Source organism: Pholcus phalangioides, unplaced genomic scaffold (genome assembly GCF_987345545.1).
Source record: "Pholcus phalangioides strain wild (caught in Gottingen) unplaced genomic scaffold, Ppha-v1.0 ptg000017l_1, whole genome shotgun sequence".
Taxonomy (NCBI): Eukaryota; Metazoa; Arthropoda; class Arachnida; order Araneae; family Pholcidae; genus Pholcus; species Pholcus phalangioides.
In genome coordinates this window covers 15,662,099-15,681,671 of record NW_028301610.1, presented here as the reverse complement: position 1 = coordinate 15,681,671, position 19,573 = coordinate 15,662,099, and the positions used below count along the sequence as shown (strand labels likewise).

Genomic DNA, 19,573 nt, shown 5'->3' with positions numbered 1-19,573 from the left:
TTGATCTGCAATCGTCGGAAAGAATGAAGACCCCCAGCTCAATAGAAATTGATCATAACCACTAATTATTGTCATCACATACAAGTTCAACTGTATATTTGCACCCCAAAAGTTTTGGAGGCGTCAGTAAAGACCACAAAAAAGTTTACGGCTGATGTAAAGCACATTACTTCCGTTACCTCAAAAGAAGCAGTGTAGTTGCATAGTACTTTCCAGCGTATAAAAATCTAACACCACCTATAGAACAAGGCCTCCCACGAAACTCGCCGCATCACTGAAGGCCATTTCACCTATTGCTATTGGATATAGCAGTCCGACGCATATGGTATCTACTTTTTTTGCATTATATCCAACGGCAATAGGAGAAATGGCCTTATTCAGTGATGTCACAATCTTCGTGTGGAGGCCTTCTTCTATAGGGGACGTTGGGTTATGCCGTCATCCTATGTACCTATGTAAATAACAAACAATTACCTATGGGGAGGTGATCGCGATAAAAGCTGCATTTTAGCATTTTAGCGTGTTCCGACTAGAACAGTGCGTTTATTATTGAAAAAAATATTGTTTTTTACTGTTTCGTTCTAATTTCTGACTTATATAAATCAGGCTAAGTGTTTTTTTTTCTTAATCTATAGCCATAATTAGTGTGTTTACTCATTCAACTAACATTCACCTACATTTCTGTGAAATAATTGCTATTCGTGAGTCCAAAATCCATCCTTTTCAGATTTATTTCATCAATCCACAACCTACACTTTTTTGTTTAGGCCTTTGCCTTATACGAAACATAATTATATTAATTATTACTGCATTCATGCTGGAAGCTCAAAAGCAACTGAGAGAATATAAGAAAAAGAGGAGATTGGTTTTTTGGATTCACTTGGTTTGACTCAGCTGATAAGAAGGCATGGAGATCACGAATCAAATTTACCTTCATTCTGATTGATACAGATTCGTTTAGTGTGAAGGGGCCCTAAGTGTCTTCACTGGTCGTGAATTTGGATCATCCGCCATATTGTTCGACTTGGGTAATGACACTATTATAACCGGGTCAGTACCACCATGGTGGCGGCATAACCTCGTGTAAAAATGCTTAAAACTAATTACCTAAAGTATTTTTTACTTTCTCCGCATACAAAAAAAAAGACTACTAAAAAGGCAAATTGGACTCAGGATAAACTTAAAGCAACGATAGAGCAAGTGTTGGGTGGGAAATTAATAAAAAGTACGGCCTGAGAGTTTAATATCCCAAGGACCACTCCGAGAGTTAGACTGAAGAAAAGTAGCAATTCTACAAACTCTGGAATGAGAAGACCGCCAGTTTTTACCGAAAAGCAGGAAAAGTTGTTGACCGACAGGGTCACATTAGTCAACCTCTTATATCGTATAACTATCACAGATTTGAGACATTTAGCTTCTAAAGCTGGCCGAGGAACTGAAAGTAAAGCATAATTTTAATGAAGAAACTAAAATGGTAGAGGAAGATTGGGGGTCAGGATTTTGTAAAAGTAATTCCCAAATAACTCTTGGAAAACCAGCACCAACGAGCATCAGCAGGATTTTGGCATGTAACAAAGAACAAAATGTGTTTTTAACAATCTAAATAAACTAATAGGCAAATTTAGTTTCCAGCCCAACAGAATATTGGTATAACCCTTTCAGACCCTGGTGCAACAAATGTGTGGGTTGTTTTAGGAAGTTAAGGTTTGGCTTTGATCATTGATAATTTTTGTCTCACCACAGCCATTTTCTGCACACGAGGGCTAATTAGACCTACAATTAATTGCTGATTTCGAGCCTTTTTTATACTCGCCGAGAGGTTGGTGTGTTAACCCCTCAGTGGGGGCAATCCTGCCCTTGCGGTAGCAATCTTTTTCTGTGGTCGTGTAGCCGTTTATATTTTACCCCTATGTCAGGAAAGTTTCTGACAAGAACGAACCGGGTTTCGAACCAGCACCTCCTAGAGATAGAAGGCCTCCGCACGGGTTGCTATAAACGTCATTCAGACTACATAGCAAGTTTGCCACATTTTGAAACACAGCATCCTATTTCGTTTCGTCTTATTTTTGGCGTAGAATCTTCCTGATTAGTTCACAAATACCGCATAGTTATTCGATGTGGGGCATAGAAATTGCCAATTCTGAGCCCGATCATTTCTTTTCCGCACAACGATGGTACTGGTATGGGCAGGGAATTTTTTCTCTGATTATTCTGAGGGAAAATGGACTACTTACTGACGTCACAAGCAGCGTGCGGAGGCCTATCTCTAGGAGGTGCAGGTCGAACTCGCGACGCCCCTAAACATCCTTTGGCACTTTTGGCGAGTATCAAAGGCTTGGCTTAAAGGATTGTGTAAGTTTTGAGTTGGAAATATGGTGAATATGAACTATGGGGACTCGGCTTTCATCAGAGGGCAGCACTAAAAGTTGAATTTTTAGTGGGTTTTTAAGATGGCTTGCAGGGAAAAGTGCCTCCGGGAAATGTGTGATTTATTACATAAAATTCAGCAATCAAATTCTGGAAAAATTGCATGTGAAGATGAATATACCTAGCATCATCTTGACTGAAAAAAAATTGAACAAAATGAATTATTTTTCACAAAAAATATAAAAACGAATTTAAAAAAATTGAAAAATAAAGATTTGATATTTAATGTTTTAAATGCATTTTTTTTTTAATGTCAAAAAAGTGCAAGAATATCTTGAAAATTCCAAAAAATGAATGCTCTTATCTGAAAGGAATAAGTAAGTTTGGTATAATTTAAGTTTAACTGCTGTTTATAACTTCCAATTTCATCTCAAGTTCACTATTTACAGTTTGCAAGAGGATGGCATCATAACCCCGAGGGTGTGGTGGAATTACCCGGTACAGGAGTAATCACGCCACTGTGTAAATTTTTTGAAAATTCTTTTTTAAATAATGTTAAAAATCCATTTAGGTTTGTTAATGTATTTTGGCAATGCGTAAAAAACTGTAGCCCCCTTATCCAAAGTGTTACTTTACATTATGGTAGCGTGAATTACCCTGGTCTCCCCCTAATTAAAACTAGAATTTGTATGAAGAATGTACTAGAAACTGTATAATATTGAAGTGTCTTTGATTTTATTTGAGAAGAAAACCAAGTTAAAAATATCTTTATTTCATTAGTAATATTGGATCATTTCTGAGAGTAATAAAAATTTACAGCAGACGGAACGGACCTGCATACACCTATAGCACTGCGAGATTAATAGAGAATGCACTCTGTGTACTCTCATTTTCTTTTGCAGTGAACGTATCATTTCGTTAGACCAAAGTATTTCCTGAGAAAATCACAATTCTTCAGTTGAATGCACTGCCCGTCTATTTCATCTGCAGATGTACTCAAGATTCTAAATTTCTTCTCATTTGTCGAGAAAAGTGGCCATCCTTCACCAGGGTCACTGAAAATACATTAGATTTTGACAAGTTTTTAATCGTGTGGATATAATATTTACTGCTGTATTTTTCGAAGTATACAAGTTTGTCAGTGCTTACCTTGGATCTATTCAAGTTTCATATGTCTAGACAAAAACAAGTTTCTATTTTAATAGTCATTGTGATGCGGCGGATCACCCATATTGAAAGTATAAGTAATAAGAATAAAATCAGCACTGTGATCATTTTATTGATTAATTTTGTTGCTCCACTTGTTTCTTATGAATTAACTTCCATCGATCACATCTAGTACACACTAGGGAGAGAGGGATAGGCTGTCATTTACATCCTGCATGAGCAGTTAAACATCCTTTGTCAATAGCCCAACGAATCAGATCCATGCATATATAAGTATATGTGAATCCAACTTTGAAAGGTAAGCCCTATTTATCACCAAACTTTTAATTAATGAAATTTAACTTGTGATTGAACAAAATCATTTTTTATCCATCTGGTTATCAGATTCCTCCGTTATCCAACTTGACAGTTATGGGACAGTATTAGAGACTTCGGCTACTGAACTAAGATAGCTGATAGTACAGCCGTAATCTGACTCAGATAGCTTATATGTAAAAAATTTTAAAGACACCTTGATACACATGACTCACCCATTCTTCGCAAAATTTGTCCACAGTTTCATAATGCGAATGCTTAAGTCCACCTCATCACTGTCATAATGTTCTGGTGCAATTACGGGCTGTCCAAATACAAACTGAACGTCTCCGAAATGCACAACACCCATCCATGAAGCCCAGGGTGTAGTGCTAGGTCTATGGGCAAAGGTATAATAGAACACTTTATTATTTCTTTTTGCGTACTCTTCTGCTTGATAGACTGTTGGGCATAACAGAGTGTAATCACCATTAGCTACGCAAACTTGCTTCCGGATTTCAGCTTCATCGTCATCATTAACGTCACCAAGATAATATTGAACCGCTTCATCTGGATTTGATATCTTCGAGAAAGTCTTTCTGATGAGCATTTCACCATAACTCTTATTGACTAACGTATTTTTATGTCCAAAAAATCCAAAGATATCCGGGTGACTAGTTGTAATATGGAATGCACCTTCATTTCCAACATTTCCTAGTAAGATATCTGTATTATGGAAAAGTCCATTCTTTAACGCTTCTTCTGGGTTTTCCCCAACTATGTCATCCCCATACGTTGGCTCAAATGTTTTGGCAGCATGAGGATTCATTTCACCGAGAATTCGCACCAAACTTTCTGCGTCAATTCCTATCAAAAAGAATAATATGATAAAACGATCTCATATTGAAGATATACGTATTTTGATATCCACGTCATTAGAAGCTCCTCGATGTAATAATACACACAGTAAGGTTCATTTAAAACACAGACTTACCTCTTAGACATTGAACAACTTGTTCAGGATGTTTCTTAAGAGTGATTGTGTCGTTGGCACAATTTACTTTCTCAGCCAAAGTTTGCCCCTTCTCTAAGTTTTTATCGTTTCCAGCTGGGGCTGAGAAAATCGCTCCGCTCATGAGAATGACTCGATGGTACAAACCTTTTGTCATTGGCGACACTGTGAGGAGTGACACAGCGACTGATCCTGCACTCTCACCCATAATTGTAATGCTATTGGGATCACCACCGAAAGCATCTATGTTATCTTTAACAAATTTCAATCCCAGGATTATATCATATATTCCTGAAAAATAAATCATGAGATGTCAATAAAAAGGCTGCCACGATAGAAATCATGCGTACGCTTTCATTTTCAATGAGAATGAATTAATTTTGAGAGATTTATAATTTTTAAGGTGTCCTATAGAACTCCAACGCTAAAATGAGGGACGTGATAGTACAGGTCAAGACAAACAGCTTTTCCAGCGCAACCTAGGGTCACAAATGACTTTTTTTTTGCATGATAACATGCAATTCAGCCCAATGGCGCCGAAAAAGGTATTAAAGTAACTGGGAATGAAAGAGAGAGAGAAGAAAAAAATTTTCTCCACACACATAATACTATTAGGCCGGGATTACACTATAAAAGTTTGATCAAAGATCTTTTACAAAACTTGAAAAACAAAACAACCAATAGAACATTACATTCGAGTGAATGTAACCAACAGGCTTATTGGTTGTTCTTTTTCAAATGATTTAAAGACCTTTTATCAAACTTTTATAGTGTACATATATATAATCTCGGCATTGAAGAGGAGAAGGGGCAATATTTGCTTCCTTCTATAATTTCCTGTGACTGAAAGGAAGGACTTTTTCCTCTCACACCGTTAATAAAAGTTCCTAGTCGCTCTTCACGATGTGAGCGAGGTTGTATTTTGGCGACATCTGAAGTGGGGTAATATCCCTTGGCACATATATCCCTTGAAGAAGTGGGTTGCGACCCTGGAATTCGTTGAAAAAAATTATTTGCTTTGACGTGTCGTATCACCTCCTTCATTTTAGTGGTAGAGTTCGAGGACACCCTGTATCCACTGAGACGGAGCGACGGGCCATGATCTGGTTAGGACAGTGGCTCTCACATTTTGTCACCCGCGGCTCCTTTGCCCAATTCGTGGATCATCTTCTGCTCCCCAGAATGGTTGGGTAGATATTTTACCTTATAAACAAGCCACTTCAAAGCATAAAATATTCACACAAATTCATATCTCCAGCTCACCGTGACGTCCCTGAAAAACATTGGCGCCGCTCCTAGGAGCAGCTACGAACACTTTGAGAAACACTGGGTTAGGAGGAGAACATCCTGTATTATGCATTAAGTACAAACAATGTGAGTTTGCCTTCAAAAGTTAAACCTTATTTATAATAAGTTAAACCTTATTTATAATAAGTTAAACCTTATTTGTAATAAGTTAAACCTTATTTATAATAAGTTAAACCTTATAAATGTAGTTACAACTACGATTCATTGAACGAATGATACCCAATAATGTCAAAAATCAAAAACAGGCTTAGGTAATAGCATCTGCTTAGAAACCTGATTGATTGTGCATAACAAGTATCAGACGTTAATCGAAACGTTAAAGGACGTCAAAGGCACAAATTGTTCAATGGGAATCAAACTCGTGGTCATATTGGTTGGGATTATAAAAGTTTTTTTGGCTGTTATTTCTATACTATTTCATTTGAGTCACAGACCGAAAATAACGTTCTAATCCACTATGGTCCATGTATATTTGAATACACATGACAAATACATGGCAAAAAAAACATTATACCAATTTCTTTTCTCAATTTTTTGGTACATATTTTGATGTCATTTCACTACAAAATACAGCTACATAAGTACAATAGTGGTGTCATTTTTTAGAGATGCTGAAATTTTACATCCGGCGATTTATAAAATCGCACCAAATTTAGGGGATTGTGGAAATAAAATTCAAGGTAAAAACCATTCACTCCTTTGTTAAGCAAAATTTTATCTGTTTATAGATAACATTAAAACCAAGGTAAACTGTATATTTTAATCATTTCAGATAATTAAAAAAAATCCACTCTAATTAATTAAATTGCTGTGTTGATGTGTATATTGTTTCAATTAAAAATATGTTAACAGCTCCAATTTATATCCATTTTTTTGTAAAATAACCTCTTCAGCACGTTTTTATGGGGGTGAACCACATAGAGAGAGTTGATACGATAATTTCCAAATATAATAAAAAAAAATTTAACCGGAGAACTTGGTAGCAATTTTTACCAACATTTCCAGGAGCATCATCAGTTCCACTGTAGAAAAATCCAAGAGGTCCAAGTCGATAATTAACGGTGACCACAATTACGTCACCTGTCAAAGCTAGGGCTTTTGCATTGTAGATTGGTAATCTATTTGAACCAACGCTGAATCCACCACCAAACACCCAGTAGATTACAGCTCTTCCTTTCTTGGCGATGGATGGGACGAATATATTTAAGTAGAGGCAGTCTTCATCATGATCTGGTTCACCATCATACCATGGAAAAGGCGATGGCGTGTACTGAGGACATGCGGGAGGATTGTGATCCGCTTTGATTATTCCGCTCCATGCTTCTATTGGTTCAGACTTCAGGAATCTGGAGTTTCCGATAGGAGGTTCCACGAAAGGAACGGATAGATAAGCATCAACGCTTGATCCATCATTATGAAGCCGTTTACCTTGAATTTTACCAAGTTTGGTATTGACCTCAGGTGGATCGAAATCGTGATTTTGTTCAGCTGCGACTGCGTGGATGTTGCATATCTTTAATATCAGGAACAGGATCAAAATATGCTGAGGATATAGAATATGGAAACAGTTAATAAAATGGAAGTTTGAATAAAATTTGAGCACTTTCGTTTGATACTGAGATTACGTTTAGCAATTAAAGTTATTATACAGGGTGTGCTGTAAATGCTAGCACGGCTTTTATCTCATCAACCATCCGTCGTAGCGGTATGATTCCAATCCAAAAAATGCTCAACAGGCGTTCAAAAATTACCCGGTACCAGTTTTAAGAGTGAAAGTACAGTGTGTAACAGAATAAAAAAAATTACATTTTTACGCGGTCCCCCCCTGTGCTCTAACTTCGAATAAAAAAATGTTGCCCGGTCTCTCCTGATGCCAAAAAAAAAAATTCCATGTTTGTTAGTACAGTATTCGCAGAGATATCCCAATTCGAAAAAACGGAGGGAATTTGGGAACGAACAGCGTTAAATGCGGAAAAACAGTTTTACCCTCATTTAACGCTGTTCTTTCCCCCAAATTTCCTCCATTTTCCGAATTCGAATATCTCTGTGAATACTGCACTTAGAAACATGGAATTTTTTTTGCTGGCATCAAGAGAGACAAGGAAACAACTTTTTATTTGGAAGTTGGAGGACAAGGGGACCGTATAAAAATTTAGATTTTTTTATTTTGCTACACACTGTATTTTCACGCTCAAAACTGGTACAGGGTAATTTTTGAACGCCTGTTGAGCATTTTTTGAATTGTAATCATACCTCTACGACTGACGGTTGATGGGATAAAGTCCGTGCTAGCATTTACAGGACACCCTGTATAATGAGCCAAACTTCTTCATAATCTAGAAATGACTCACAAGGAAAGGGTCCCAAGATGACGTCTTTAAAAACTTTTGAAAAATTACCACTGATTCAACTCATTTACATGTGCACAAAGATATAAGAAAATCTGGCAGAATTATTATAGGTCTCTCAATAAAAAGTAAATGTTAATATTTTAAAATCCAATGGAGGCCAAAAACGAATTTGACCACTTCTGCGTACAAGTATTTGGCAAGAAGTTTGGATTATCTATATTAAACGAAATCGGCGATAAATCTGGTAACCTTGTCCTAACCTAACCACACGTTACAAAAAGAAGGGGGGGGAGGGGAAGAGAAAGCGAAAAATATGAAAGGAAAAAGTATAATAGATAAGAGGCAAATAAAAGAGTTTTTTTAAAGTCCTCTTTTCATCCTCACTTCTACGTGTTCTCTTTCGCTTTACATTATAGGTGTGCAAAAAATTATAAACAGGAGTATAGAGAAGGAAAAGAGGAGAAGAGAAAAAGCAACTTACGTAGATAATAGCGTTACTACAAAGCTTCGCGATGGTGAAAAGAAAACACAGAGAATTTGTTTGAATTTATTCCACTGGAGTTTTGACGTAACATTACGCCCCTGACCGTAAAGAGGTTGAAATCCCGCAACCCGAGTGTTATAGAGGGACGTCATTAAAACAACCCATGATCAAGTACAGCACAGACATGAACGCCAGGGTCTCTGCCACCGGACTTATCCCGTTGCCGAGATCTCTTCCAGCCCAGCTTCGTGGCAGAGTCTGGAACAAAGCGAGTGCACCTAACAGTCTGAGTGTGTAGCTAGTGTTGTGTATGATATTTCAGTGCTGCCATCTATACTTCAAATTGTGAGTGAAGTGTAACGATTGTATATTTGTAACGTTGTAGGACTTTTGCTCTCTGTGGCGAGACTTTTTAACGGGTAGATCAGCTCGCATTCGCGCCTTGAAGTTGGGAACCACAGAAAACCAACTTCAGCCGACCACCACTGTGGGGTTCGAACCCGGATCCTCGCATCGCGAGTCCGTCACTATGCCCACTCGACCACCACAGCGGAAGTACAGCACAGACAAAGAAAGAGGGAAAAAAATGAGAAATACAGTATGTAACTAGTTTCTAGAACAGAAAAGCTGGAGGAAAGAAAGGAAAAGAAACTGAAAAACAGTTTTTTATGGATATCCGCCAAGAAGTGCAAGAGACGATGAGTAGCCAACTGTTATAATTTTTGATAATTATTTCGACTTTGATAATTGCATTCCGCCGCTATTTTTTTGTTTTTATGTGTTTCTGGGTGAGACGAATGTACTTGAAATTTTTCAAATTTTTTTGAGTACGACACCCTGGGACCGTTTCCTTGTCAGAAGTTATTGCTGAATATTTTGAAACTAAAAAAAAAACAAAAAAAATTAAGAATTAAAAAATAATAACAGAAAGGTATGTTTGATAATAACAGGGTAATTATAATTAAAGTTGCGATTTTTCAAAAAGCTGTAAAATAAGAACCACTGCTCAGAATGATTTCAAATACAAATACAACGCCACAACAGGCAAATTGCCCAACGAGGTGGCTGACTTAAGAACATCATGGATCCCCGAGCCATTTTTTGGAGGCCCTACCTACTACTACTACACCACACATGCACCCCGCGGAACCCCCCAACGAATCGGTGGGGGGTTCCGCGGGAATGTGCGTGTACGTGTAGTGAAACCTGACGTGAAGTTTTGTTGTTTCTCTGTAATGCTTGATATGTGTAGTGCTGCCATCTGCCACAAGTTTTTTTTTCTAACTATGAGTGAAGTGTTATGATTGAATGATTTTATCGTTGTAGGACTGTTGCTCTCTGTGGCGAGACTTTTTAACGGAGAGATCGGCTCTCATTTGCGCCTTGAAGTTGGGAACCACAGAAAACCAACTTCAGCCGACCACCACTGTGGGGTTCGAACCCGGATCCTCGCATCGCGAGTCCGTCACTATAACCACTCGACCACCACAGCGGCAATTGAAAATTTGTATAAATATTTCTGAAGTAATGGAATTTTGTTTATCAAAGTTATAAAAAGATATACTTGAAATTTACCGATAGGGAGCACTGTACTGGTAAAACGCGAGAAATTCGCTCGTAAATTAACATCGCGAAATTTTATAATTCATGGAAACATCACAAATTATGAAATTCATTTTGTGACTTCATTTCTGTGATGTTTTTTTCCATGAATAATGAAATACTAGTGTGCTAATTAAATTGTCATTTTGTTCCAACCGACTATTGTTTCTATTCTTCTAGTGAATTTATATGGGTCCCCCTTTTATCTAACTTCCAATTAGAAAGTTGTTGCCCTGTCTCTCCTGAGGACCGCAAAAAAATTCTGTTTCCAAGTGCAATATTCGCTGAGATATTTATTTCAATTCAAAAATCGGAGAAAAGTTGGGAAAGGACAGCATAAATGAAGGAAAGGAGCGTTGTGTATCTTAGTTTTTGTACGTACGCGTTGTGTACGTACTTTTCTAGGATTTTTGAATTCAAATATCTTAGCGAATATTGCACTTAGGAACATGGAATTTTTTCTGTTGGTCTCAAGAGATGCCGGGCAACAACTTCCCAATTGGAAATTAGAAGGCATGGGAGAGAACCAATTATAAATTTAGGTTTTTTATTATTTCGTGACGCGCTGCGCGTAATTTTTGAACGCCTTTTAAGCAATTTTTAAATTAGTATTATACCTCTACGACGGACGGTTGATGAGATAAAGGACACATCAGCACTTACAGGACACCCTGTACAATTATCGCGTCATTTTCTCATACGTCATTGAATTTTCTCGCCCTAAGACCGGGATTACAATATAAAAGATTTATAAAATTCTTTTATAAAACTTGAAAAATGCTACCAATTAAGCCAATTGGTTCCATTCGAGCGAATGTAACCGATCGGGTTATTGGTTGTTTTTCTCACGTTTCGTAAAGTATCTTTTATCAAACTTTTTTATAGTGTAATCTTGGCCTAACGATGGCAACTGTCCAATAAATATGGCTTTTAATGGAAGAAAATCGTTAAAAAACTACGAAAAAGTTTAAAGAGAGGTATGTCGAAACGGGGGGGGGGAGAGAGGGGAAGTTACGCCAATAGATACGCGCAATCCTCTACGCAGCGCAGCCTAAGCATCTGTTCAAACGAAACGCATGGTCACAAACATATTGACACCGTGTTTGATGAATATGGACGTTTTACTACAGAATCAAACGGCGTCGTAAAAAATAACGAAGTCCATTTAGAGCAAATTTTAAAGCTACGATTATTTCCATCAAGGACATTCTCAAATACAGGGTGTCCTGTAAGTTCTAATGCGGCTTTTATCTCATCAACCGTTTGCCGTAGAAGTATGATTTCAATGTGAAAAATGTTCAAAAATATGTTCAGAAGTTATCCTGTACCAGTTTTGAGAGTCAAAATACAGTACGTCACAAAATAAAAATAAATCTAAATTTTTATACGGTACCCCTATCCTCTAACTTCCAGTTAGAAAGTTGTTGCCTTGTCTTTTCTGAGTCTAACAAAAGACATCCTCCGCTATTAACTGCAGTATTCGCTGAGATATTCGAATTTAAAAATCCCAGAAATGTTACGAAAGGACAGCATAAATGAGGGAAAGGACCATTTCCCGTTAGTTTTTGTTGTTATTTCCCAACTTTTCTCCGATTTTTGAATTAAAATATCTCATCTCAGTGAAGAAGTTAAAACTATGGGTCTAATTTTGTAACGGGGGAAATGGTTCCGATGTCACAGAATTTCCACGAATCAGAATTCACACGTGGGACTGCGTCATGTTAGTGACATGGTGAATTGTGATTCGTGGGAATTCAGTGACGTGGGAATATCATTTACATCTTGCAGGTGCACTAGGTAATGTATGGCCATCACAATATTTAAAACAAAATGCTTTGGAGAAAACCATAGATTCACTCTTCCTTGATTCTAGCAAAACTTTGTAGCAGCACGTTTATTTTATAAACTCAGATCGGCTAATTAAATAAGGACCTGCAGTGTAAAGCCAGTCGAGGAATGTGAACGATGTACATTGTACGGTTAAGTAAGAAGTAGCAATGTAAAGCCGATCCCCTAAAATGCAGTACAAAAACTGCAATTTCCCAACTGCGAATCGAACCATGAACTACGTAACCGAGGGTTTTTGTGCATCAAACCTCGCGAATGCTAGGTGACGTGTTCAACACTAAAGTAATTTGCCTGACCATACAACTGATATACAGTAAAACCCCGAAGTTAAGCGATACGTGGGACCGACGACATTCGCGTGAGTCGAATTCACGTGTAAGTTGGGAGCACAACTCCGGTCTATCGCCATGGGCAATTTACTACCGATTAAGTTGTGCCTGAGGTGTAAGCGTGTTCACCTAATAGTCTGAGTGCGTGTATAGTGTCGTGTGTGATTTTTTTTGAGCTGCCATCTATATTTTTTAAATTGCGAGTGAAGTGTAGTGGTTTGAATATTTGTACCGTAAGTTGGAGGCACAGTTTTCTATAGATATAAAAAAGTGTCCAAATACCGTCCCCACTAAGCAGGGCCGGATTAACCTATATGAAGGCCATAAGCACACAAGTGATTATGGTGCCCCCCCCCCCCCCGTCACCTTTACTTGTAACCTTAAAGCATGACCTGGGACCCCATGGCAATTAGATATATTTACAATCTTCAAGAATAAGTATGTAAACTGGTAAGCAGGTATTTTTAAGTGCGGTGGGGGGGGGGGGATTCAGAAAAATCGTTTCACTCGAGGTCTACGATCCCACGGCTCGGGATTCTCGAATGCCGGGAGGACTCATGACAATTTGGTCTGGTTAAAGAGTAACTCTCTAAAGTATACTTTTTGGAGAGAATAATTCCCCTGCTTTTGTGTCACCCTCAGGGCCGCAACTAGAAACTAAAATTTACCCTGTTACTGTATGTATCTGTATCCATTTTGGCTCGCCTTCCCCACAATTTTTAACAAAAAAGAGTAAACTCAGCACCCTTCCTCGTCCAGAGCCCGAGCACAAGACCCCCGCCCTCTCTTAGTTGCAGCCTTGGTCATACTTTCGATAAAGATGTTCAACTGTACAGTCAAGTGCTCTTAGAAATTTTAGGATTTTCTACCGGATGGTTGATGTTGGGAAAAAAAATTAAATTAAAAAAAAAAAGTATACTATTTTATAATTTCTTGCGGTGTCCCTTTTCTCTTCATGCCCTAAGCACGTGCTTATTCTGTTTAATGGTTAATCCGGCCCCCACGGCCGTCTTAAGAGCATCATGGGCCCACGGGCCAAGTCCCTACTAGGCAAATTCATGAAAATTTCCATCAGTTCTCATTTTTGTGAGGCCCATACCTTAAGGTGGCACTGTTTGCTCCTTAGGAACTACATCTACACGGGCCAATGGGTTGAGATGGCTTAACTTCTATGGACAGCTCTGCTGGATTCTGAAAGTAGTCACATTTTCTGCACCATATTTCACTTGCAAGCATTACTTCTTTACAACTCTTCTTCACCACTTGTCCTGGCTTCCCTTTCATCTGATTTCCACCCGCCCCCCCCCCCCCAGAATATCCATGGACTGCAAGGGCATATACCCACTCCCACAGGTTTTGAACCACTGATCTCTCTCTCTCCCTCTATAATTTTATTGAGCTCTAGGACGAACCGAGTAGGTCCCTAAGAGCTGCATAGTGCATTTTTCATTGTTGTTGTATTGTCTTTCTTCTGTATTTTATTTAGTTTTGTCTTTTATTGTTTGTGTGTGCGTGTGTGTTGTTTTTTGCAAATAAATAAAAAATATATTTTGAACTGCGTGAATTGAATCTTAAGAATGGGATTTGTCTATTCCAAAGTAACAAAAGTATTGCAAAATGATTTGTTTCATCCCATAGCTGCTTATATTCATATAAGAAAAACTCTTTCCCAGGGAAAGGTAAGTCTGATGAATATCATTTCACCATAATTTTTATTGTGTAAAGTATTATTGAGTCTAGACAATATAAATATATCCTGTAATTAAGTGCAGGATGAAAAACAATCATTCATCTTAGATAGATTTATTTGCGCAACAACATAGACAGAACTCCAGAGATTAATACCTGACATTCATGTTAGAACATTCATCTTGAACGTTCCCTTATATATTATTTTGAATAATAACCATTAATTATTTAATATATCATCATCATTGAAGAGAAAGCGAATAATGTAATGTTGATTCTATGATAGCGCACGCCAGCTCAACGTGAATCGTGTGGTAAGAAATTCACTAGATAATAGACCCCTAGGAGGGGTAAATATGGTTTTTAAATAAACCACAAACATTGCAAGACTCTTTCAGGACATTACTTGAGAGTGACCTCAAGAGAAGAAGTGACTCTCGCATAAATATTTTTTTTCCACTAAACTTTGTCTCGTTTGCAAGGCCGGGATTACATTATGAAAATTTAATAAAAAATTTTTTACAAAGCTTGAAAAAAAAAAACAATCGATAAGCGTATCGATAACATTCGAGCAAATGCTAACGATTAGCTTGTTGGCTGCATTTGCCAAGTTTTATAAAATAATTTTGTGAAACTTTCATTAGAATTTATTTTCACTCAATAATATACTCTAAAGTAATTATATTGCGATACAGAGAGGCGTCCCTCACAAGGATCAAATCTAGACTTGAGCGATCTCTAAATGTGCCACTGACCGCTTAAATATTCTGCTTCACCAAACTCTGGTCATATCGCTATTTACTGCCGTTAATGAGATGGGTTGGAAATGAAGGCACGTCTAGCGATGGTCGCCTCAAGCTCGTTAGGGAAAAAAGTCTTCCCTGTATTTTCCTTCGGGTTTGAACCTGGGATCAGGACAGCATCTTTCACGTTGGTAGACGCGCATCTTACCACCCCGCCACTGAGTGCGTAAGCGTTCTCGAACTGTGCCGCGGGTCAGTTGAACGATTTGTGAATGTAACTCTGGCCTACTTCAGTTGTCTGAAGATGCGCCACTGGTCACTCAAATGCTCTAGAATTGTGCACGGGTCTTTTAAGCGATCTGTAAATGTGCCTCTTACTTCATTTATACAAAATTAAGTTTGAGGTGGCGGGCCACACCAGATAACATCGAGGGCCACATTCGGCCCGCGGGTCATGAGGGTGGGTCGGAATGAATTTTTTGAAGAGAAAGTTTGAGTTCTTAGCCTTCAAATACATTGAAATTAACAGAAATTTCTTATAACATATAAAGGTATTTTCTTTCGATATTTTTATTCCTTTTTAAATATTTTATACATTAAAAGAATAAATTTTTGATCGTCCTGGGGAGAGGGGGGCATAGGGGGCTCCTGCCCCCCCCCCCGCGTCCGCGTGTGTCTCTGATCCTAATATGCATGAGGAGTGAGGCAGATTTGACGGTGGGCGCACAGGGCCCCGAAAATCACAAACTTCACACTTTTTTCCTATTTAGGGGGGGCCCAAATTTTCTTTTTCGCCCGAGGCCTCGCCCGAGTTTTATCCGCCACTGGAGGTAGGGAGGAGCCATTACCTCTTAGAGATCTAGGTATATCCTGCATCTAGGAGGTAATGGCAGAGCTGACGCAATTTTGCTGACAATGGGGGGGAGGGGGTCAGAGTTCTGCTGAATTTTTCTGAAAAGGGGGGGGAGGGATGGTCAAAAATGTGTAAAAATCTACTGCCGTAATACTTGGATGGCCGGCCCTAAAAGAAACTCAAGGGGAATTTCTAAAATTCCAGTTATCCAAAAAATTCGAATTAACTAACTTCGAATTAGCCAAGTTCACCTGTTTCTTTTTTCGTAAGGGGTTTGGTGAACGATCTTGCCTTCCCCATGTAAAAAAACTCCTTTTCTTTAAGGAACATTCAAAAATATTCTATTCACTTTAAACACTCAATTTTCTCTCTCTCTCTCTCTCTCTCTCTCAAATACTATAGATATTTTTTATACAATTTAATCCGAGAGCATTTAGGATTTTAATTGTTGGTTATTTTTCCTCGAATTTTAACTTCAACAACATGCAAATTTTTCAAAAATCACTAAAATTTTCCCGTATTTGGAGCCATAAAATATTTTTAAGAATTTTAATAAAATTCCTCGTGTTGAAGTATGTAGCAACATAGTGTTAGGAGACGCACAAAGTTTCAAGACATTTGAATGAGAGGTGTTCGAAAAAACGTTATTTATCTAACAAAAATCTTGAGAAAAGAGCAGTTTAGTGGAAAACATTAGCATATTATATATATATAATGCCTGCCAGTAGTCCATATTAAAATATTTTAAACATATTTCTAGTACAAGGTAGAAGAAAAACTTCAACACAGTAGTTTCAAGCTGCTGTTTTGCTGATTTTTGAGTTTTTTTCCCTGTCTTAAAAAAGTTCCAGTGACCTTAGCGATGCTAACCCTGCAAACCGTTTTTATTTCGGTTATTTTTTCGGGTTTTATAAATTTTTAAAGTTTCTACGGACTTTTTGCCCACCCTGTATAATGCCTCAAAGCAGTTTATATTAAAAATATTTCTAGTACAGGGAGATAGAATTTAAAAATTTGCGTTCACCAATCCCCTTCAAATTACAATAGTAATGTAAAAGTAAAAATAAATCTTTGGTACTCACACACGCCATGAGCATCTATCTGCTTGCCAGTATTTGTCAGTGAAAAAATGACACCCAACAGTTGTGTTCTCTCAATATCTAGAAAAAACCATCGAAGGTGGAAGTCGAGCTTATTTATTACGTGTTTCATACTTAAAGTTTGACGATTCGATTCTGTTTTTTATTTCTATATTATTCTAGAAGATTATATTATGCACGCGTGTTTTATCGTTACATATCCAGGTGTAATAATAACGAATTGATAATCGTCCAGTTTTCATACAGAGTTGTCACGAGCCTTTGAAGTAAAAGTTTTTAAGCTCGGAATAATATTTTTTCAATGAAATTCATATCGCATTTTATTCGCAAAGGAAGTTTTAATGTCTAAATGCAGTAAAGTTAAAAGTCATGTTAGGAGGAAAAATTGTGGGTGAAACTGTTTCCACTTCCTAATACATGACCGCATTTTACGGGACAATCCCGTATTTATACTTATTTTTGGCCGTCCTGGCTTTTTTTTTATCTGAATGTCTCGTTTTTTGACAGAAGTGTACTTGAATTTGTATTATTTATTGAAATCGTGGATAATTTTTGTCGCTTACAAATTGCATTACGATAATTATGATTATTAAATATTCATTATACAAAAGTATTCATAATAGCATTATCAGTCTTGTAATGCTGGCTTTCTTCACATGTGTCAACAAACAGAACACATTACCATTCGAATTCACCGTCCCCTGGACCATAGATATGTTCAGTTAATTAAGTAATTAATTGAGGATTTATCATATTTACGAATACGAGCTTGAGATTACACAGTTGGATTACATTAGTTGGACATGATAAATTCTCGGTTTATCACCAAAAATTAATAAATTGAGTTTGGAAAAAAATTTGAAATTTGCCTGATTTTACAGTCCGCTATCGGGAGTGTCCGCTAACGGGGATGGAAATGCGTTAAAACCCTATTCCACGGGAACGGTGATCATATTCAGATATATACATCTGTGTCCAATAGTTTTTATTGTAGTACATTTTAACTCACGCGATTTCTCGTTAACCCTTAATTTTTCTCTTACTGGCAGGTTTTTGACAATAAATTGACAACTTTAACCGTAACCGATTGGCGATGTCTCGTATTTTTCTGCGTTTAGGGTACCAATTTCGCGTATTTTTAATCGATGTAATTATAGTCAGACAATTCATTATTCAAGAAAAGCTTCTTCAAAGCAGCTCTGATGAACATTATTTCGAATAACTCTTGCTTGCTAAGTAATTAATTGAGGATTTATCATATTTACGAATACGAGCTTGAGATTACACAGTTGGATTACATTAGTTGGACATGATAAATTCTCGGTTTATCACCAAAAATTAATAAATTGAGTTTGGAAAAAAATTTGAAATTTGCCTGATTTTACAGTCCGCTATCGGGAGTGTCCGCTAACGGGGATGGAAATGCGTTAAAACCCTATACCCCTGACTGAACAATTGTTCATCCTTTTACGGATTACAGCAAGGTACATTATCTACATTAGGTCGAGATTACACTATAAAAAATTGATAAAAGATCTTTTGGAAAACTTGAAAAAAAAACCCAGTAAGCCTATTAGTTACATTCGCTCGAATGTAACCTATACGCTTATTGGTTAAATTTTTCAAGTTTTATAAAAGAACTTTAATAAAAATATTTCATAGTGTAATCCCGGCCTTAGATCCGTGGCTGCCTGATTTGTGTTTAAAGCCGGCATATTACACAGTAAAAGTTTTAGAAAAATGCTTTTATAAAACTTGAAAAATGTAACCAATATGCGTATCGGTTAGTCAAGCGAATGCAAATAAAAAGTTTAATGTTTGTTTTTTTCAAAGTTTTGTAAAATATCTTTTACAAAACTTTTATAGTATAATCGTGGCTTTACGTACGAGACTTTGATTTCTAAATAATTCTGTGGGTGCTCGCGCACCCAGAGCACCCCCATCTCCGACGCCAGTCATCAAATTATGGTGTCTTGGGCATCCATACAGAAATCAGGCCCAAAATCTATTAGAACAGCGTTTCTCAACGTTTGTGCTTCTAAACCCAACGACCAGTAGAATATCTGAAACAATTCGATGGACCACTGGTGTCTTGTATTACGGAGATTTTATTAAACGAAGCTAATTATAAACTTTTTTGAATGAATTAATTCATTTACACGCAAGTTAAATTACAAGCTATAATGTTTTCGTTCCCGGCGGACAACTCAAGGGAAGTGTGCTTATGCACATTCTCCATTGACTGACGTCACAGACTACTGTTTTTCCATTGGTTATTGTAGATGCACATAGCTAGGGAGAGTGTAAAGAAAGTGAAATTTTCTATTATAATTATCGCCAAGAACCTCGAGAGGCGAGGAGTAGCCAACTGTTGTCATTTTTAATAATCTTTTGTGGCTTTAATAATTGCACTCTACTGCTAATTT

At 37.4% G+C, this 19,573-nt stretch overlaps 1 protein-coding gene across 1 annotated transcript; it reads right to left on the bottom strand.

The window, feature by feature from the left end:
* Positions 1 to 3,118: 3,118 nt before the first annotated feature.
* On the bottom strand, positions 3,119 to 17,273 carry LOC149072443 (acetylcholinesterase-1-like). The gene is made up of 5 exons (XM_089246944.1): positions 17,130 to 17,273; positions 7,142 to 7,691; positions 4,823 to 5,131; positions 4,065 to 4,695; positions 3,119 to 3,422 (listed from the first exon to the last, which is right to left on the bottom strand). The coding sequence occupies exons 1-5, from the start codon at positions 17,142 to 17,144 to the stop codon at positions 3,278 to 3,280; spliced, it is 1,650 nt and encodes a 549-aa protein (XP_089103070.1). The 5' UTR covers positions 17,145 to 17,273; the 3' UTR covers positions 3,119 to 3,277.
* Positions 17,274 to 19,573: the final 2,300 nt, after the last annotated feature.